This window comes from Periplaneta americana, chromosome 4 (assembly GCF_040183065.1).
Source record: "Periplaneta americana isolate PAMFEO1 chromosome 4, P.americana_PAMFEO1_priV1, whole genome shotgun sequence".
NCBI lineage: Eukaryota > Metazoa > Arthropoda > Insecta > Blattodea > Blattidae > Periplaneta > Periplaneta americana.
The window spans coordinates 31,971,310-31,994,848 of NC_091120.1; the positions used below are offsets into that span (position 1 = coordinate 31,971,310).

Here is a 23,539-nt window from a genome sequence, read left to right on the forward strand (position 1 = left end):
AGAATTCTTTCCTTCGCGCGTCGTGTGTTCATTGCATTTTCCTGTTTACAGATAGCGGAGTAGTACAAAAGTTGAGACGTTTTTCTGTTGTTATTGGAAACTGTTGATATCAAAACATACGACTTATTGCCGAGAATTACAACGCTATGTGTTTTTAATATACATGCAGAAATGGAGAAAATTTTTATTTTTGTAACATTAGTAGGGTTCTTTGTCAGTCAAGGTAAACTTAGTTGGATGGAAAACATTATATTAAGTAGGGTGTGGCAAATGACCTAACCTAAACAGAACAAACATTTGAGTTGAAACTGTACAATTATTATTTTGTCAATTATTATTTTATTATTATCATTGTCATTTATATGTTTCATTTCTCTTTCAGCACACTCTTGGTCTCCTTGGAGTCTTTATTGTTATCGGTGTGTGTCAACTCACCCAGGATGTGGAACTCCATTTAATTGGCTTTGGTACTGGGGTGAAGTATGCCCAGAAGATGATGACAAATGCGTTAAGATAATTGAAAGAAAAGGAGGTATGATTAACGATCTTCCTATAGTAATGTAGCTTGTATTGCTCAGCAAATAATAGCCTATATGAAATTTCATTATGTTTATGTTTGTCCAGCGGAGACGATAATTACTCGAGAGTGCCTGAGTTCATTACGAAGTGTGAGGACTGATATTCCCGCAGATCATTATGAGGGTTGCAGACCTGCAGCTAAAGATGTTCGTCTTGCTCATTATGTAAACAACACCATTAAAGAACTTGATATTAGAAGGTAAGACTTTATGTTATTGTTGTAATGACTATGCGTACATATAGAACAGTATTGTCCAGAAAAGCCACACCAAAGAAGGCATAATTTTCTTTTGTTTCACTGACTTCTATGAGATGTATGTAATGATAAACATATGGCTTTAGGATACTTTCGGGGCGGGGGGGTAGAGGGGAAGGTAGGGTACCGTGTTCTGGAGTTTATCCCTCAAGAGGTCAAGGACGCAATAGGCCTACTAGGTAAATTAACCATTTCCCTATTAATTCGTCCTTGACCTTACGAATGTTATGTTGGTAGGCCTAATTATTAAGAAGTGGGGGGGGGTGGTGTGCTATGTACAAAATGCATTAGAATATATAGGCCTATTTAAGCATCAGAGGATTTTTATGTTTAAAGTATTTGTGGATGCAAACTAAAACCTCGTCTTTGTCACTATATAGGTCTACATCACGCAGAAGCCAGTGAAGGAAAGAAAATTGTGCCATCTTTAGTGTAGCTTTTCTAGAAAATTTCCTCACTTTTTTCACATTGCGTACATCATGTGATAGGTTTATGTATATCATGCAGTTCTACTTCGAAAGGATCAGTAAAGTGTTTGAATAAAGAAAGTGGTAGATTTTTAATTTAACTGTAATAATAGGATATTTACACACAAAGATTTATACTGTATTTTGATCAGTTTATTTCTTTTATCACTTCTACTGGGTGTTCAGTTCAAAATGTGTCATGGCTCACTGTATGCCGTCATGTGGCTAGCTGATGAGTCTAGAGAATTCAATCTTCCTACACTTCCGCAGAGGTGTATAACCTAAGAGGCAGAGAAGTTGCCTAGCAAGTATGGCATTCATTCTGAAGAGCACGTACGGTAACGCGGTAGTGGCAGGAATGTGAACTGTTTGGAAATACGTACTGTCGGGATATGGGGAGAGAGTTAAGACGATTACTTACGTATTTGTTGACATTAACTTCGACGGTCAACATGGACACAGAGCATTTGATTTGTGTTGTGGAATGTTACCGTACGCAACCGATGATAACAAATATCCTGCATACGACTTGCCGGCGCAAAACACAGTTCGAAAGAGGTTATGGTAGCACACAGACCGTACAGACCGCCATCTGTTGCTACGACGTTCAAGTTATACCATACACGTTCTCAAGTTCAGATTGAAGAATGCCTTAAATAATAGGCAACTTCTCTAACATATAAGCTATAACTCGCTTCAAATCGGTGACCCAACAACAGTGACGTCATGACACACTTTGAAATGAACACCCAGTATTTATTTCTGTACTTAGCATATGATGTTCTCTAAAAATTTGTCTCTTTTATTTCACAGGGATTTTTATGACGACACAACTTGGTGCTTCTGTTACTTTGACAATAGGTGTAATAGTGCGTCCACGAGTGTTGTATCATTGTCACTGATTGGCGGGATTATATTATATTCATTAAACTTACTCTGATACTCATACAGATTAAAATGCCCAAAAAATTTACGAAAACATTTCTTAAGGTGGTAACTTACAGCACAATGTGAATAATGATAAAAAATTAACTTTATCAGAGAAGAATGTTTTGAGGAACGTTTTATGATTATTTTAACCTTTATAATGACGTGTTAGATTATATTTTTGTGTGAGGGGAAAAGGGAGGAATAGTGTGATTGAATGTTGAGCATTTGCTTGCTTGTATGTTTTTTTCACAGATAGAGGTCTTGATCTTTTCATTTGAAATGAAGAATGTTATGTCATAACCTATTACCAGCTCTGAATGCTTGTATTTGGTACCCTCCCAATACATTAATGTAACATGTGAATTTTCTTTCAACCATTCATTTTAAATGTTAATTATTTTATCTTACTCTGTTATATCGTGTTTGAAAATTTACATCTTACATCTATTGAAATCATGAGAAAGAAATTATGCAGTTCAATTTACTTTACTTTCTCATTTTATAATATTATATGAAATTTGAAAGAGGCATTTCATATAAGTTTTTGAAAAGATTGTGAAAGACAACATATCACGTGCAATGTATTACGAACATTGTTTTTCAGTATTGAACCGAAAAGGTTTTTGGGAACAATTATAGTGAGCCAAAGCAATGTGTAGTCTACTTAAACTGTTTCATCACAAGTTTGATCCTTGGTAAAATACTGAATTTACTGTATTTGTATTGTTTTTTTAGTCCAAGGAAAATATTCTTTTCCGAAAATATTCGTCTTTTACTCAATGATCTACAACACTACTGTGGCTCACTGTGAGATTCCAGTCTTTGTTGGTACATTGTAAAATAGACAGGTTATTGTGAATGTAATTAACACAGAACAAATCCGTATATATGTGTTCTGTAAGATCATTGTTTGAAGTGAAATGGCTCGTCTGTAGACTAATTTTTGGGTTTTGTATGTTTCAAGGAACAAGAGATGTGATTTTCAAAGATACATTAAAGGTACCTGTAGCTTATATTAAAGAAAATCCAGATTGATAGCGATCGTATTATTTTAAGCATTTCTGCAACTATTTGCATTTGCATTAAGGTCCATTCACAATGAAAATTAAATATAAACATAACATAAGCATAAAACCTTGTGTCCATGTTATTTAATGAAAGCATTCACAATGAATTACATAAGCATAAACTTAATCTTAATCATAAGACGTTAACATGAAAGTTTGCAAACTCCAAACTTTCATGCTTATGTTTATGCGATTTGGAAACAGTACACAAGCGGAAAGCGTGTTTTCACTTTTTGTTTAACATCTCATGGTCTTTGCCTACAGACAATATTTTGATCTATTGGCCGTGATGATAGCTAGGCGCGCAACATGGAATCATATGACGAAAAGTTGATTATTTTACATCTCCGTTTCTTTGATTTCAAGTATTGAAAGCCATATACTGATGCCATTGTAGTTATTAGAAACATAAATTGAATAGCTACATCGTCAGTCATTTTTATGTAATAGATTCTGTAGTTTTGTTGATTTGGTATGTTTGTTTCCACACACGTGTTATGTTTACGTTATGTTTAATTTTCATTGTGAATGGGCCTTGGCTACTTAAGTTTGTGGCATATGTTTATGTGCTTATGTTAATGTTTACGTTATGTTTAATTTTCATTGTGAATGAGTCTTTACAGTTTTGTTCTTCTTAGACGTTCTCTTGCTTCAAGCATTGATCAGTTTTAAATACCTAAAAGATTCCTTATTACCATTGTAGATAAATAATTGCTAGTTTAAATAACTTAATATCAAAGCCACAGGTTGTACGGACGTAATTTTGTACATATTTGTTCATGGTACACAAGTATAATGTATGGTTATTAATTAACATACATTTGTAATCAATTTTAGTTTTCATAGGATATATTGCATGAATGAAAGAACTTCTGACCTTATATTTCTTGTAGTCATTATAGGTATCTCAAAGATTTTATTACGTATGTATTCTATGGATATCAAATGTGTGAAAACATATACATTTCTTACTTAATTTGTTTACTTATCCAATTATAGAGCATTTAGTTCGTTAAGAAAAAGGGGGTAATTTCGTACGTACATTGTATGAAATAAGCCTTATGAAGTGCTTTTACTTGTCTTGGTGATGAGGGTTATATAACATTAAACATTGTTTAGCAGCTAACTAATGGAATAATTCAATTGTCTTAGTTCTCTTCTCTTTTGCAAAAAAAAAAAAAAATTGTAACACATTTGAAACATAATTTGTAAGTCACCATATTTACTTGAATACTCCATGTCCTCGAATAAGCTGTGCATCCAAATTTTTGAGAGATTAGAACTATTTTCAGAGAACAAACACTCACAGACATATTAATGGTAACATTCACACTGTTAATTATTTTCCATGTCTGTTCCATTTGCAGTTTTGGAGACCTATAACATGAAAATTACGCAGTATTAGCATTTTTCTGTCATATAAAAACTCGTTATTTTTTAAGCAAAGATTATGCATGTAGTATGAAAAAAAAAAGAGTCTATCTGAATAAGACGTGCATCTCACCTTTTGACAGGATTTTTTTTTTTTCGGAAAAACAATGTATGGGGTATTTCATTAAATATGGTATTAGATATTATTAGGGATAATGCTGAATTATGACAATAGGAGCTGTTTAGGAGGAGAAGCTATATCCGTCCAATAAGAACATTATATACTTTATAATTATATGGAGGTATATTTCAATTGATCCACTATTGTGGCTCAGGGGATAGCATGTATGCTTTCCAAACAAGCATTCCATGTTCGATTCCTGGCTGGGTGGAGATTATCTCCATTTCATAGGACTAGGCGTTTGTCTCTTGTAATTGTCCTGGGACTCTAGTGTTGGTCCAAAGAAAAGACCAAAACGTCTTAACAATGTAGGAATCTCATTTAAAAAGGTTTTACAGTAAATCTAAGAAAGTTTCTTGCACATTAACATACTGCAACTCAAGGGATAGGTTTATTTTCTCTTTCAAGTAGTGGCAGTTTCAGGGTAATTTGTAGGTGGTTGGTTGCAGTTGACTTACAATTATATACATTTTACATTCTGAAAAACATTCTTCAAACCATGCAACTTCAGTTAAACCTCAACAAAATTAAATAATGAAATACGAGGAAAGAGGTTATTTTTTACAAGTTACAAATAAAACATAACTATGTAGGGGAACAGCTGTTATTAGGTTGCATGCCTATTGCCACCACTTTCACAGTACACAGCTCTGTGAATTTGCTACTCCATCAGGTGGATGACACGGTAATTGCCACACCTGGCTGGACTGAATAGAAACCAATTTTATGATACTATTAAACAAATTGCTGTTCAGAAAGAATTAATTGAAATATTATTTGGAGAAATAATTTAATATTGATTCAGTTAAAATACTATGATAAAGGTGATTGCTGCACAAAACTGCAACCAGGCCAGAAACCGCCACTGCTCACTAGTTAAACTTTCTATAATTTGAAGCTCATTTAAAAAGCTGTGTAGGAGCAATATACTCAATGTATAGGTAATACTGACCATCTGCTATTATGTATTTAACAACTGTATCCGTCCAAAAACATTCCAAATTGTAACTGTTTTTTATATATTGTTTTAGTATTTTTATGACTGTTACTGTGTGAAAATCTTGTTGAAAGGTGAGTTTTCATATTTATTGTAGTAAATATATTTTTGCTCCTCATCATTGAGATGTGATAAGATTACAAGTTTAAAATGTAAAATTGTTTTTTATTATGTTGGTACACTGATGTTTAAAGGGAAGTGACATTGAACTTATAACCAATATCAGCATTCCTGTATTTTGTAAATGGAACAATACACATTTTGGTAGCTGTCATGTGACAGTTATATTTGTATGATATCGAGGTTCTTATTGTATCATTTTATACATAGCTTTCATATTATGGTCAGTTTTAAGTGGTTTATATATATTTAAAGAAATAACAATGAAATTTAAAACTAAATGTCGAAAAATTATAAGTTCGTAATTTTATTTTCAGTTACAATTATTAAATTTTTTTAATGCAAGTATTGAACTTTTATATCTATTGCTGAGATATGCAAATGCAAAACAGTTGGAATTGATAAGATTCCTTTTACTAGATTAGTTTTTTTTTTTTTTACAAAGTACCAAATAATAATACTATAATGTCTTGTAATTCATTTCTGTCAGAAAGATTTTGGATAATAGCATGTCATAAATCGTAAGAGTAGTTGTGTCACATAATCAGATATGGGTGGGGGGGGGGGGGAGAACAATGTGTTATGATCTTAATTATAAAAAAAAAATTTGACATGATAAATATGTACTCACGAAGTTTGCAGCACTCCGATATAATAAAAAAAAGTATTAATTTTTGCAGTATTGAAGTTTCCGTCCTATACCAGTAAATAACTCTTGAGTTATATAAATTTGTTTCTCTGTGCCTTACACCTCCACCTGAAGGCTTATTGCTTTTGTCAGTGGAATTTGGGATGGGAGATGTCTGAAGATTCGCCACAGGATTACCTGATGTGTGCCTTACCGTTGGTAAAAATGCAAACCATGTAATCAGTCTGAGTGGGATTCGAACCTGCATCCGAACACAGCCTCAGATTTCAAGTCCAAGTTGCTACCGTCTAATGACTATAGTATACTTGCATTTTTATAATTTTATCTTCTCAATCTTATTATTATGATTATTATTGATATCTGCATCCAAAACTGTTGGTCCTGTTTGCACATTGAATTTGGTACACTGTATTTTTTCAACTGGTGTAAAGTAAAGGGAATAGCAGAATTATTTGCTATGAGAGCAGTGTTTGTATTTTCTTTCAACTATTGGAAGTAAAGATATAGAAGTAAACATGATACAATAACTGGCACAGTTGCCGAAATTCAGAGATACAGCAGAGTCAGACTTTATTGTGTGTATTATTTCTTGTATTATGTAATTTTGAATATTATAGTATATAAAAGTTTAAGATCTTATGTAAAGGGCACTCAACTTTTGTGGTCTGTCCTGTCAGAAAATTCTGTATCTTTTATATTAGAATTAAAGGAGTTGAAGTGTGTTTTACATTGAAATAGTAACAAATATTATGTTATTGTTTTATACTAATGTAAATTATACATTTTATGAAATATATTTTTTCATAATTATAGTGTGTTGCCATCTTTTACTGGATTTATCCTTCGTTCTTTTGCAGGTGTGGTGGGTAGTGGGAGATTGTCTGCTATGAAGTGGTGCATTTTATATTTTCATTATGAATCTCTCGTCATTTTACAAAGCAATAATTTCTAAAAGAAATTAAATTTGGTTTTTCTTGAAAAGGATACTCTTTCTTTTAATAGATGTTCATGGCTTAAATATTTTGACATTACGAAGGACTGGAGAGTGGAAGATAAAACATTTAGAATGAAAGTGAAATTTTGTTCTTTTAGTAAGTGATCTTGATTGCCTTAAGGTCGCCATTGTCCATTATTTAATAGAATTGTGTCAGAAATTCCTGGCTTATTCCGTATCCTGCCTTAATTAACCTAGACTTATATTTCCACATATTACTCTGTGAAAAGCTTTATTAAATTTACATACTTAGATTTCAACAAACAAAATTTGGCAACACAATCTCAAGGGAAAAAATGGAACTCTCTGCATCATAATCCACAGTTAATTCCCGATTTACCACGAAAATCATCTGTAACTGCATTTAGATTGGCAACAGGCCATGATTGTTTGGCCAAACACTTGCATAGAATTGGAATATATCAGTCCCCTAACTGCCCATTGTGCAACTGAAACCAAGAAATGGATTCGGAACACCTCAAAATCTGTGCTTCAGTGGCTGACCATGATAATATCTTTGAAAAATATTTGAGTGCAAGAGGTCAAATGACTTTATTGTCAAACGCCTGGCATTAGAAAACAACATATTTTCATTATGAATCTGTCGTCATTTTACAGAAGCAATAATTTGTAAAAGAAATTAAATTTGTTTTTTCTTGAAAAGGATACTCTTTCTTTTAATAGATGTTCATGGCTTAAATATTTTGACATTACGAAGAACTGGAGAGTGGAAGATAAAAAATTTAGAATGAAAGTGAAATTTTCTTCTTTTAGTAAGTCATCTTGATTGACATTAATAGAATTGTCTCAGAAATGCTTGGCTTATTCCGTGCCCTGCCTTAATTAACCTAAAATTATATTTCCTTTAGAATATACTTCATAATTATCCCCCCCCCCCCCCGGTCCCAAAAGCATATTTTAAAGTGCCTGTAGAGTAAAGAAAACTAATAACCCTCCTTGCTGTCTACAGCTAACCATGTCTGTATTTTAAGCAGAAATGTGTAGTTTAATAATAGATACCATTAATTATTAAGTAATAGGGGGAAAAATAGTTTAATGTAGTATGACCTGCTGATTTTTCGAAGTGGTTGTGAACATTATGACAAGCTTAGAAACAAGTGAGAATTCCGATCATCTTGGTGGCAGAGCAATTGCGACATTGCTGGACTGAATGGAAACGAGTTGTGTTTTATGCAATGTGGAAATCTTTAAGCGAATCACTACTTGGAATGAATTTATGAAAGGCCTCGATGCTTTATCTATGTGTTCTAAAGAGAAAATATGTATCTTCTCATAACCCTAAATGTGTTCTGCAAATATTTGTACAATATATACCTGTGGATATCATTTTCGTGCTAAATATATTCCAATTGAATAAAAACTTCAAACCCCCTATAAAAATGTATAAATGAAGGGAAAAACGCGTAAGTAAGAAAAATCTACACAATTGAAATGACACTGAGTACATCTAAAATAGTATTTGAAGACTATATGGGGAGAACAAGTCAATTTAGTAACATTTTCACAAGAGAAATTTAGAACTCTACAGTTAAGCCATCTTTGAGTTTATATTACTCAAATTTATAACACACATTCTTGAAGAATGTAAGATTATTTGTAGGAAATCTTAGCTGTTTAGAGCCAAAGCTGGCAGATATATTACATTTCAAACTCCAATCCAGAAAATTTTATGACATTAACTTACCGTGTTTTTTCCATCTGATCTTCATTTAATAACATGCGATTATTTTACCAAAAGTGTCGATTATTTTGGACTGCCTGCACCTAAGGGATAAACCATGCACTCAGACTGTGTTAACTATTCCATAATTTGTTCTGTTACATCATGGTGTGTTCCGAAATGTTTTACTATTTCTAAAGGAGTAACAGCGTCATTAAAGGACTCAAGATTGTTGGAGATAAGCATTGGCAGCTTCGAATTTTTACGAAATTCAATGTGGGACGCATCTTAATGAACATAGGCAGTATCTTCGTGTTGTTCCATTTTCACGGCAAACCTAGTTTCGAGCAAAATTGATTTAGAACTTATAAATGATATTTCGCATCTCCTGTCGTTTAAAACAGGATCATGTAAGTGTATAAAACGTATAAACGAAAAATGTATAACCTAAATAAACTGAGGTGGAAAGTACAGTAATTCTGCTGGGACATCTGGAAAAAACGGATGTGCAAAAAAGGTACAAGTGTGGAACATATAAAAGAAGTTTTATTGTAGTACAAAAGCTCAAATATAGACGGGTCTCCTTTTAGTGAATCATCAGTTATGTTAATATCCCAGGCAATAAAATGGGAGACAGAATAGCTAAAATTGCAACCATACTTGTTTCCAAATCAAAACAAACACAATCTCTTCGAATTGCCATCTCTTACAGCTATGCAAGATTCAGAAGCAGTTGGATAAACAAATGTGAACAGGAAAATAGTGGATGACATTTTTTTTTTTTTAATCAGAAGTCTGTTAATAATTTATCCATCTATAACAGTGATTGCCAAAAGCTGTGTCGCGACACATGCCCCTGCCTCCACTCAAGCGTGACCATGGTATCATACCCCCACCCTCCGTTTACAGGCTTCACTTCGATATAAGTATAGACATTAATCAGTAGCGGACGTACATATGTAATGTTACAAGTGTGTAGGATAATATGTTTCGATGTCTTTTCGAAAACAGATAATATGTAAAAACTTAATTTTAAGGAGCATGGGAGGAAAAGTATTTCTTTTGTGCAGATGGAAAAAATAAGAGATAACATATTGTAAAATTTTAAATGAATTATAAAAGAACAATGTACGCTGTCATTATTCTTCTTGTTATAAAGACTACCAAACACGCCTTTACCTGTAAATTGAATATTTCATTAATAAACGAACAATAAAAAGTATTGGCTTCTATGTCTTAATCGGGGTAAAATACTTCGACTTTTTTTTTTTTAAGTATGTAGGGTAATTTACAACTTCGTGACCAGCCTGGTATGTTTTTCTAATTTCAAATATCTGCTGATGTAAAGTACACGTTCCTTTTTTGGTAAATAAGAAAATATGTTTTATTTTATTAATAATACAAAAATAATGAATAGGAGGATAAAACGTTAATACGGAGAAAGTGTGTGTAGTTAATAAGTAGAAGATATTATACTGTTTTTGTTTTCCGGTCACAGTTCGTCTCTGCACTGTTATTCACTGCATTACCTGAGGAGATACCCACTCCATCCCTCTCCCTGCGATAGTGGTGTGCGGGTTGCGTTTCTATTACGTCACAATTTCGTGGTGTTTGGCAACCACTGATTTATAAGAACATCAGTAGATTGGAATAAACGTTTGGACACCTTATCATAGAAAAGTACCAGTACCTGTTTAGATTAAACCTCACTGATTCTGCCATCTGCAAAGTATGTAATGAAGAGAAACACTTCAGTGAACATTTCCTCCTGCAGTGCAGACAAGATACAGGTAATGACATGGGCCTGGCTTAGTACTGAAGATTGAATGGCTTGGAAAGGAAGAGACTCCACTAAAAGTTTTACCGACAAGCAGCTCTATATTTAAAGTGAACACAGAACAACTATGAACAAGAGGCAGGGCTGGATGCAGCCGCTATTCTGTAATCAACCACTGAGAATGCGATAACATTGTCTAGTTAACGAAAGGCACAGTTTGCTGTGGCGAAGTTTTTTCTATCTATTTTTTACATGCACAAAATGTACAGTATGAGTCAGAGAAAGCAGCTACTCTCTTCTGTCTGTCACTCTCACTGTGTCTCTCTAACAACAGTGCACTTCATGCAGCATTCAATTGGCTTATCCCATGTTCAGAGTTGTTTTGTGTTCACTATAGGTAGAGCTACATCCATGGCCCGAAAAAATTTTGCGCTTCCAACCAAGAAACTTATGCAAATCTTAGATATTTAGCAGTCAAACTATAAAAAAAAAAAGTGACATGTAACAATAATAATTTAACATATGCTACTATCTAATACAGACATCTACGAAATAAGAAAATAATAAAAAAAAATTATTTCAGCTCTTTTTTTTTTTCTAAAAAATTTTCTGTCTTGGGCCAGGGCCTGTTTATAAGAGAAACCAGGGTATCGGTCCTTTTGCTGGAAACCTGTAACCAAGAAGATGAGATTTTAAAATTATCTTGCAGTGGTACAAGTGTTTCGGAATTCATTCAGAGATTTGGCCTCAATTACTTACTGTCAGTTGAAAGAAAGGAATCAATCGTCTACTAGATGTCAACATTCCTGAATTTGCAAAATAAATTAAGAAAAATAAATCAGGACTGTATAATCTTTGAAAAAATGAAAGCTCACGTAATGATATCCAAAATATAATATTATTTCTGAACTTTATGAAAGGATATGCCATTTAGAACAACAATACGACTAGGAATTTTACTTATTTCAAATACAAACTGCTCACCAATTCATTTGTCCAAGTATACAAGGAAATTTATTACTCTTTATGGCATCGAATATCCTGCAGTGATTTCAAATATGACTTCTAAGTTATATTAATGTTTATTGTTGAAATGTTTATTAGTAATAACTTACGCGACAAACTAAGTAGATTTACTGTGGACTTCCTGACAACAGTTCACTGTAGTTATCGGGTTGACTCGCCCAAGACCCTCAAATAGTGGAAGATTGCTCACCACACAATTAGCTAATATGAAACAATTATTGTCAACAAGCAATTTCCTTTCAATTTACGCAAACAAAATAATACAAACGGTAATTCCCAAAACCTTAATTTTTGTGAGGAATTGGAACTGGTGTCGAGAGACTTTCATATTGCCTTAAAATCAATAACTAAGCCTGTATAGGATAATAGGTGAGAAAGTCCACCGCTGTGGAGTAACAGCACGTCTGACTGTGAAACGAGCGGGTCTGGGTTCAAATTCTGGTTGGGATAAGTTACCTGGTTGAGATTTTTCTGAAATTTTCCCTTAATTCATTAAAAGCTAACGCTGGATAACTTTTGGTGCTGGGCCCTGGACTCATCTCGCCAGCAATACCACCTTCATCTCCTTCAGACGCTAAATAACCGTAGCAGATGATAAAGCGTCGTAAAATAAGCAATTAAAAAAATAAGCGAGAAAGATCAAACTATCACCAACTAATTTTCTTCACCATGTGGTTATCCGTTATAAGAATATATGAAAATATCAAAGGAAAAATTAACACAAACTGCAACAACTGGTTTTTTAAATTTGTTTAGTTATATGTTATAACATATATGGAAAAATTTGTAGGTACCATATTTCCAGTCGTATAGGACGCATTTTTTCTTTGAAAATAGATCTGAAAAAATGGATGCATCTTATATACTGTACTGATATTGAGTTTGTGAAGGGTCAAAGCATCATGGAATGCTGTAAAAGCTGAGACAATGGTTGAATCAATAAGTGCGGAATTAGTAATGCACAAGATTGTACAGAGAACATTTGTTGTATGAGGACTCAGATTCTGATAGAAGAGGTATCAAGTGATTTTTTTCATTTAGCCTAGCTCTGGAGATTAATTTTTGGATTTTGACGAAGAAGATTAAAAGGTATAGAAATGCAAAGAAATACATAAAATAATATCTATAATATAATTCGAAATCAACTATAGTATTTGGTACGAAAACATTAAATCATCTTTAAATATAAATTTTATTGTAACTTAATTTAATTTTAATTTAACAAATTAAAGTTAATCTACACTAAAAATTACACTTTTCATATCACTGTTGACATGCTTGTGTCAGTAATGTTAAACAATATTAATATCATTACATGTTACCGACTGATTTAATATAAATATGGCACCATATAATTGGGTACTGGTACTTAATATTTCTCTCGATGGAGGATACAGCAATTCAATGTTTAACTTTTATGAGTCCAAATTATGAATAAAACACATACAAAGAAATGGCTGTAACAACTTTGCAGAAAAATGTACAATTTAATATGTAAGTTTATAGTAATGTATTGTTTTCGTAAAAACTAATATATACAAAGCTACAAACATACAGCTTTATAAAATACAGAAACATTGACAGCCACTGATTCAAATCACAAATGTTGTGCGAATATGTTTCCTCCACAAATAAAAGTCATCCATTTTGAAGAAATGCGATCCCGTTGGAAGTAGATCTCTCTTTCAATGAAGACGAGGTATCTTAGCACTGAAAATTTCCATTGTCTCATCTGAAATAACGTATTATATGTCACAGTTATGCTTTAATTAATACCAAAAAATATTATCCTGCCTTTTTTAATAGCAAAATAGGCCAATAAAATACTACGAACAGTAGAAAGAATGCTGGAAAGTATATTCGAGACTGTCTGTCAATTTCTTTCCAAAGTATCTTCTCTTCACCTGTTTTGTGGTCCACCCATGATAGTTGAAGGAACCGACGATTTTTGAGGCTCAGACTAGGTTTTCTGCAACGAATTCCAGGTGTCTCCACGTCCCACGCAGTAACACAGTGGGTTTTCTTGTCCACAGCTTGAATACGCTATCATCCAAACAAAAAACTATTAATTTCAAGTTTTGCGATTCCATATTCTGCTTTTGCAGAGAAGTTTGTCATAATTTTTTACCACTTAATATAGAGGACTGTCAAGATTCTGGAAACTGTACCTGATATAGAAGATTATTATCTGGAATCTGACTTTGATATAGAAAGAAGTTAGCAATCTATTGTACTCCATGCTTAATATTGAAGGTTGTTACAATTATAGGTATCTATGTATTAATAAAAAAAATCCTACACATAAGATAACCTCTGACTGAGATTATGGCTGCCATTTACATCTATTTTCATGCAGTAGATCTCACTTGACGGTAATATGTATCAGAAGGAAAACAATAAAATTGTTTGTATACAATTAATTCTGATTAGTGAAATATGTTATTAGACAGCTATGTATGCAATGGAGGGGGAAAGGAACTGGCCACTCTACACCATTATTTCCTAGCTTAGTTGCCTCATTAGTGATGCCTTATTGGTGTCTTCGGACAGTTGACTAAACAATAACATAAGATGATCAAGATACGAAAGACAGTTACGAATAATGGTGCTGTATTTGATACAGAAGCATAACAAATTTCTAAATTCTCTGAAACACATTTTTGTTGGTACAGAAATCTGGGATAAAATTATATAATATCATTATATGACAGGTGATATATACATATACTGCGTGTTCAGTTCAAAGTGTGTCATGGCTTGCTGTATGCCGTCATGTGGCTAGCCGATGAGCCTAGAGAATTCAATCTTCCTACACTTCCACAAAGGTGTATTACCCGTGTGCCAGAGAAGTTGCCTACCAATTATGGTGATCATTCTGAAGAGTTCATATCGATAAGTACAGTAACGTCGGTAGTGGCAGGAATGTGAACTGTTTGGAAACACGTACTGAGGTGAGTTTTTTCTTACTGTCGGTACATGGGGAGAGGATTAAGACGATTACTTACGTATTTGTTGACATTAACTTCGACGGTCAACATGGACACGGAGCATTTGATTTGTGTTGTGGAATGTTGCCATACGCAACCGATGATAACATATACCCTGCGTACGACTTGCCCGCGCAAAACACAGTTCGAAAGAGGTTATGGTAGCACACAGACCGTACAGACCGCCATCTGTTGCTACGACGTTCAAGTTATACCGTACACGTTCTCAAGTTCAGATTGAATGCCTTGAATAATAGGCAACTTCTCTGACATAAAAGCTTAAACTCGGTTCAAATTGCTGACTCACAACAGTGACGTCATGACACACTTTGAAATGAACACCCAGTATATCCATAATTTTATCACTAATAGCTTCAATTAAAAGAAAATATGTGTTTGGCATTCTAGATTGACAAATTAATTGTTATAATATTGCTTTTCACAGTTAACTTTGAAATTTGTGTTTAGGATATCTATTTATTATTTAAAAAAATATGGAACTTTGAGAAATAACTGGTACCTTATTAATCATATTTATTTTGCATACTAATAATATTCCTTATAAAGCTTATAAATAATACTGTCTTATGGTTTATTATTAATTTTGTATTTGATTTTCCGAGGCTTATAAGTGATGGAATAACCTTGTCCGTAAGGTTAGTAGTGGACATTAGAGAACTGAGGAAATAACAAAAAGAAAACCAGGTGTAGCTTGAGGAACCATGTCCCAATATGTCACCAAAAATTCCACTACTGACCTCTTATGGCTTAAATATATTTATCTAAGATAAAAATTAATACACTGGCTTTCCAAGTAATGATGTGAATATTTATAAATAGCTGAAACATTTCCTGCAAATTTTCGTATAACCGCAATTTTCTACTAAATTCATTCTTTAAATACAATGAAAAGTTTCAATGCCTTAAATCGAAAAAAATAGAATGAATGAAATTAAGTGAAATACAGTTCTGATACCTACCATAGGCATAATTCTAGGAAGAGAAGCTAACCGTGCACTCTTCTGTAGTTGGTAACGAACATCCAGTACCTTAACTACTGCAAATTCTCCAAGAGCCGCAAACACAAATACCATGCAGCCAGCCATCCAAAGATCCAATGCCTTTCGAAAACAAAAAGAGAAATACTGGTACTGCTTAAGATAATCAAAACACTAACGAGTCTACTAAATTATTATGACTTATTACGAGCCTGAACAGCAGAATACATTGATCTTGGTATCACCACATATCAACTGTTTAGGGAAAAATTATTCCAGACCAGATCCCAGTGATCAGTGCGCAGTTATCTGTCAGACACTTACGTGTGCCATTGCGAAATAGTGTGTGTAAGATTAATGATAGCATAGTTTGTATAAATGACACCAGAAAAGTTTACACTCGAGCAAAGAATTTTTATGGTGGAGACTTATGTGAAAAAAGTGACTGGGAAAGTAAGAAGATGATTTACTGGAAAATTTTCAGACATTCCTGTTCTGCATAGAACCACAATATTAAACCTCATTGAAAAGTTAAGGGAAACGGTATTAAATAAAAGGACAAATAGGAAAACGTAGTGTTCTTACATAGGAAAAACTTTATGAAATAGGAGAAAGATTAGGACATACACGACAGAAATTTCGTCAACTTTCACAAGAAACAGCTACCTCTAAAACCCCAGCATTTAAAGCCATTACATTTCTTAAACTAAACTTTACGGATTGGTAGTAATGCATGAACTGTACCAAGAGATACTGTGAGTTGTGTGAACTTTTTTAATAATTGGGGTGTGCAAAATTTTGACGATGGTGTGGTGTAAAGAATCCAGAACTAATATTTTTCACTGACGAAGCATGGTTTCATTTACATGGCCATGTTATTATTCAAAACTAGCCGTACCCGTGCGCTCCGCTGCACCTGTTAGAAATAAATATAAAGTAATTACATAATTAAAATAGGACGTTTGATCCAGGGAACATTCGTGTTTGATAGAAGGATAAATCGTTTATTATGTTACTTAATTTAAATTGAATTAAAAAAATTAAAATGCGATCATTTTGATCCAGAGACCACTCATTCGGTCATAAAAATTATTTTAGGAAATACAGGAAATGAATGTACAGAATAGCCTATAAAGTTTTCTGTGCATAAGAAGCTATTTTAATCTTACCTGTCCTCGATTCACTCAGAAGTTACTGTAATAACATTATAGCATTATGTCCATCTAGAGACACTACACTTTCCAATGGTGAATTAATAATTAATTATACAAATCGGTTAATTTAGCTTCCGATATTACTTCATACAAACACAGAAACATTCTCTGTAGGCTATGTTTCATAGCTTTCAATTGTTGTTGTCCAAGGCCCCTTATAGACGAAGTCATTTGTTTTTTATTTCATTACACCGCCTTAGATGACGTTATTATTGTAATTTTGAAACTCATTTATCTCATTAAATATCAGTCCTATCAAAATTTTGCATAGAATAAAACTTATCGGAAATTATTTTTAAAGAAACTTTTGTTATGAAATATTTTTCATGAAAATTAATAATAAGGGAGATATTTCGATTTATTTAATTCAAACCCCCTTATAACCCCCCTTTTAAATAAAATTTTTTGAATGCCATATAGCATAAATTCTAAGTTACAACGAACTTAATTTATATTCCAATTTTCATATAAATCGGTTCAGCCATTATCGCGTGAAAAGGTAACAGACAGACAGACAGACAGACAGACAGACAGACAGACAGACAGACAGACAGACAAAAATTTCAAAAAAGCGATTTTCGGTTTCAGAGCAGTTAATTATATATGTTAGGACCAATTATTTTTGGAAAATCGAAAATTACTAGAAAAATTTCGGCTACAGATTTATTATTAGTATAGATAATAGGTAGTGGAGCATAGAAAATCCCCACATTGTGCACTAGACGCCTCTATATGAAGAGGAAGTTGGTATGTGGTGTGCTGTAAGTTTCAAAGAATAATAGAATCTATATTTTTGACAGCACAATGACTGGAAATACTTACTTACTTACGGCTTTTAAGGAACCCGGAGGTTCATTGCCGCCCTCACATAAGCCTGCCATTGGTCCCTATCCTGAGCAAGATTAATCCAGTCTCTACAATCATATCCCACCTTCCTCAAATCCACTTTAATATTATCCTCTCATCTACGTCTCGGCCTCCCCAAAGGTCTTTTTCTCTCTGGCCTCCTAAATAACACACTATATAAATTTCTGGATTCGCCCATACTATGTGCTACATGCCCTGCCCATCTCAAACGTCTGGATTTAATATTCCTAATTATGTCAGGTGAAAAATACAATGCGTGCAGTTCTGTGTTATGTAACTTTCTCCATTCTCCTGTAACTTCATCCCTCTTAGCCCCAAATATTTTCCGAAGCACCTTATTTTCAAACACTCTTAACCTCTGTTTCTCTCTCAAAGTGAAAGTCTCAGTTTCACAACCTTAGAGAACAACCAATAATATAATTGTTTTATAAATTCTAACTTTCAGCTTTTTTTGAGAGCAGACTGGATGACAAAAGCTTCTCAACCGAATAATAACAGGTTTATTTTCTCACATTTAGGTCATTATCTTTATAGATTGTAGTATTGTAAAGAAGTAATCCAAAGGTAAAAGAAAATCGATTTTAAATAAAATCAAATAAGATTTTAAAAACGTAATGTTTAACATGGTGTACTTTTTATCATAGGAATTTCAATCTGTTTAAATGGATTTTAGTAATTTCATATACACTGGCACATAGGCTACTAGTATTGTATTAGATCTCTTCAGATTTATTTGAAAGCATCAAAATAACGAATTATATGAAAGCTTACTTTTACATAAGCGACAGGTGGAATATCAGACTTGAGGCCTGTAAACATAGTTACAAGGGTCAACATGGATGTCACAAGCAGAGTAACACGTCCTGGAATTGCATCGAGACCAATCCAGAAGCTGAACCACGACAACATCACAACAAGCGTGCTGGGGGCAAATGTCTGGATTAAGTGATGCCCAATTTGGCGTTCAAATCGGAAGTACATCACCAAACGTGAGAAGTTCGCTGAAAGAATACAAAAGATACTTTATTAAGAATTCACTCCAATTATGTCGTATAATATATTATGATTTTACATCTTGATTACACAACTTTTAACACTGTATCACTTCGGAATATGTATGATAAGAACTTTCTTGTATTAAATTTTAACGTACCTTGTTAACATGTTTCGACCTATTTTCGGTCATCTTCGGAACTCCGAAGATGACCGAAAATAGGTCGAAACATGTTAACAAGGTACGTTAAAATTTAACACAAGAAAGTTATTATGATTTATGACAATTAACAGATGAATGGTAGTGTAAATTTTCTATACAATTAGAATACTGAAATTAGACTGAAACATGTCACTAACTCTTAATACAAAATGGTACTCCAGTACACGATTAAGGAAGAAGTATTTCGAAATAAAAAACAGGATACTATTGTTGTACAGCTCATCTGTATAGAATAGGAATTTCGAAATAGCACATCAATTTCGGTAGGCCTAATACTAATTAGTATAAGCATATTTTTCAACGGGACATACCCATATAACTTTCGAAAACCTTTCCTACAAAATTGTTCTACTTAAAATGGTATTCCATTATATTATGATCAAATCGAAATTGTCATAAAAAGAACATTACTGATTCATTACCCAATTTAAGGTGCTGTGCTTTATTGAGATCGAAAATAGGTGAAAAGGAATGCCAAGACAAATACTGGTACATTTTAGAATTCATTTTGTTAGAAAAATAATCGTGCCAGTAAGCTCTTTAGATTTAGCAAACAATTCGAAATTTGCAGAGCCTGGAATAACAGAAAATTAATCATATATATTATAGGTATTAATTATTAATATAATATATATAATGGAAGAATTAAGAAGACAAGCTCAATCTTACTACAGAGCAATCGACAATTACAAGCCGTTACCGTGAATTAATAAATCCATGAACCTCTGAAAAGACTAAAAGAGCATCTGCGCAGTTCAACTTTTCTTTCAACTTTATGCAATCAAGCAATGCATACAAGATTGATATATAAGTAGTGAAGATGACGTTCAAAACAGTGCACTATGTAGACACAAAATCTTCATGCATCTTTATTTAACTTGATTCTTTCAATATTCTTTCCAGGCTGCATGCGTACATGCATGGAAAATTGAACCGCGTAGATGCAGCTTAACATATTTATAGGATTTTCAGAATTGATGTTGTTCAGTGGTGACTTACAGTGAAGATCCAAAAAACACCTCTTGGATTAGTAATAAAAGAGGGATATCATCCTCAGAGTGGATCAATGCCATAAAGATGTCCACAGACATCGCAGCAGTATGATCTGTGCCAGGTCGTTCCTTCCAAGATCAAAACTGTCTTCATCCAGGATGCAGCAAAGTAGAAACCCTTGGGCATGTTTTGGGTTATTGCCCTAAAGGAGAACTACTGAGGAACAATCGCCACCATAAAGTGAGAAGCTCCATCGCAACTAATCTTCGGAAGACAAAGTGGGAGGTTTACAAAGAAGTGTACTGCTTGGCTGAGAATGGGTCAATGAGAAGAGCAGACATTATAGCCATCGATCGCCGGAATCAAAGAAGCCTCATTCTTGACCCCACTGTCCGTTTTGACACACAAGTCAATAACGTTAATGATGAAAAGAAGTCTATTTACAATCCATGTATTCCTCACTTCATTGAGAGATACAAAATGAATATTAATACATGTGAAGTGGAAGGACTTCTTTTTGGCGCTAGGGGAACTTCATTTAAGTTAACCAAAACCATTCTCCTTTCTCTTAAATTTTCTAATGAGAACATGAACAAAATTTGTCTAATGGTATTGAGAGATTCATTATCCATTTTACACTATCACTTGTATAATACTACGTAATATTTTTTTTTCTACTTCATTTCATTACTCTTCATTGTTCTTTCATCTCACGTTTCTCCGAAATCAAATTATTTTTAAATTTATCATTGTTCTGTATTCTCTCCACAAATCATATTGTATTTTATTTTTAAGTTAACCTCTGCTTTGTATTTTGGATCCTAGTGGTCAGCTATAGATGTCTGCCAGATGTCCCAAATTATGGAATTAGTAGTATATCAAGACTGTAAGCAGACCAGTACCTTTATTTTTGTACTTTTTTGTTTTAAAATTTCCCTGTTTCTTTATGCTAGGGAAAGTTGGTTAATTTAAACTTGCGTCTCCTTCTGTTGGAAGAGTAGATGTTTTTAAAAATTCGCAAGATTCAAAATGGATTTAAAAATTCGTTGCATGTCTGGCAATTTCATGAATGGGGTTACTCCTTTAAATATTTGTAACATATTCAATTTAATTCTTTATGAATAACAGTCCGGTTTACTTTAAATTAAAACTAAAGATCATTTCTTAGTAGGTTATGTTAATATTCAAAAAGATAGAAAATCATTCAGATACGATTATCAATGGCATTTTGGAATAAGTTGCCATAATGAGCTATTCAGTAAAAAGCAGCCCGTAAAAATTGAAATTACTATTTTATTTGTGTCTAAAAAGCCAGAACTCTCACATTGATATCAGTTTGAAATAAGAGATAAGAAAATTACGACTTTACATATTTAACAAGAGAGGGTGACGCTCATTCATGATGTGGGGACGTTCAAATTGCAGGAAATGGACTATTTCAGGGGGTAAAGTAGAGCTAATTTGTTCATTTGCACTGACTCATATCACAAAGAAGCGTGGGTATCGGGTGAAGCAAGACACATTTAATGGAATCATAAAGATGGCTAACAATGCTCGACAATTGGTAGCTTAATTTCTAACAGACTTTATGGCGGCACACTTATTGTGTTAAGGGCATATGAATATTAGGAAGCTCTAAACTGGTCTATGCACGAATTGTAGCCTTTGTATACATTTAACAGCCCTGTAGTATAGTAAAGCCATGAGGCTTACATAGGCCTGCCATGTTTGAAAATAATAGAAAATAGTGAAATATATTAATTACAATGTATTATCTTTCCAACTCAAACTGTAAGTGGAAAATAATAACTTTTTTAAACTACAGTAAAATTCTGTTTTAACGTTCCCGTTTTTAAGGAATAATGTGTCAAGTCCCAGCAAAATTACCATAAGAATAAGGAATATTTTTAAGTTGATTTTGTGATAATGAAGCTCGAAATATCGAATCGACTTTCAATGTATGTAAACAAACTTTCCCTAAAATAGGGAAAGTATACCAAATATACAAGTATTAGTAAATGTGTACAATTTTATGAAAATGTTTTCGCGAGAAATATAATTATTATTATTGTGTTATTAATTTCCTTTATATATGTGATTTCTCAGAAGATAGATTGAATATTTTAGAGCTATCAAAGAAACAGTTTTGGCCAAAGAGGATTCAAGATTGAACTCTTTGCAGAAATTAATAACTTTTTGTTGTAATCGTGCCTCTAGCATCCACTAATAACCCAATAATTTCAATAGTTTGTAATTTATACATACATAAATAATAAGGAACAGTTATTGTCCATTATTTCGAAATCGGCAAATAATGAACAAAGACAACCTTTTCAAGTGTCAAGCCACCACAGAGATTATTATTGATGAGGAAAGTACTATTTTTTGGGTACAAGATGACAAATGGAGGATATCCAAAGCCACATAGGCAGAGAGAAAACAGTTTCCTTGGGGGGGGGGGGACGTAAACCATACAATCCCGATATAATAAGGTTATGGGGGACATTATTTACCTTCTCACCCGTTATAGCTTGACCATGGTACATTGTATCAGGATATGATCATTAATAAAGGTATTTTCGGGAGGCATATTTCTTACAGTGTTACATCCATATCCGCGATGTTTCGGACCGAGTTGTATAGGGCTAGAACTGTAGGTCTACTACAAATGTAACAGGGCATAACTTAAAACAATTTCCCTATTTTTCTCTGTCATACACAAACACATGTCTACATCAATAACACTACATAACAGTGCTAACAAACTTTTTTTATCTGAAGCTTACCTTCCTGAATATATAATATGAAATGCAAATTCTAATTATTTTACTTAATCTTTCGTCTTTAAGTTTACACATTACACCGAGATCACTTTTCTTTTTTCTGCATTGTTCTGCAGTATGTTATTCATATTTCTCCAAGTGGCGTCCTAAATACCTGCAGACTTCTAACACACGAGTGCAGGGTGTTACAAAAGAAACTTTACAGTGCTTATGTTCCTCAACTGAGGTATAGAAATTATTATACATTCAGAAATTTAAAATAAATATTATAGTGCAGATATGTGATCTGAAGACATTAATTCGTCAATTTAAGAACAGAAACTTAATCATAAAAAAAAAAGCATGAAACATCTTTTGAATTCAATATTTTCTAACGTTAATTGAAA

At 33.2% G+C, this 23,539-nt stretch overlaps 2 protein-coding genes across 3 annotated transcripts in view; one reads left to right on the forward strand and one right to left on the reverse strand.

The window, feature by feature from the left end:
* The first annotated feature begins 25 nt into the window (after nucleotides 1-25).
* On the forward strand, nucleotides 26-7,427 carry crim (QVR superfamily protein crim). Its single transcript, XM_069823114.1, has 4 exons — nucleotides 26-223; nucleotides 383-532; nucleotides 625-778; nucleotides 2,116-7,427. Exons 1-4 carry the CDS (start codon nucleotides 172-174, stop codon nucleotides 2,240-2,242), a joined length of 483 nt encoding a protein of 160 aa, XP_069679215.1. The 5' UTR covers nucleotides 26-171; the 3' UTR covers nucleotides 2,243-7,427.
* A 5,841-nt stretch (nucleotides 7,428-13,268) lies between these two features.
* Nucleotides 13,269-23,539, reverse strand: part of alka (alkaliphile) — a 65,651-nt gene continuing 55,380 nt past the window's right edge. The window contains exons 8-11 of one of the 2 annotated variants that reach the window (XM_069823116.1): nucleotides 18,933-19,162; nucleotides 16,063-16,203; nucleotides 14,000-14,138; nucleotides 13,269-13,827 (exon numbers count right to left, since the gene is read on the reverse strand). In XM_069823116.1, coding sequence (XP_069679217.1) covers nucleotides 13,781-13,827; nucleotides 14,000-14,138; nucleotides 16,063-16,203; nucleotides 18,933-19,162 — 557 coding nt within the window. In that variant the 3' untranslated portion in view covers nucleotides 13,269-13,780. Of the gene's footprint in view, nucleotides 14,139-16,062; nucleotides 16,204-18,932; nucleotides 19,163-23,539 lie in introns of both variants that reach the window. The other variant, XM_069823115.1, reaches the window with a different exon arrangement.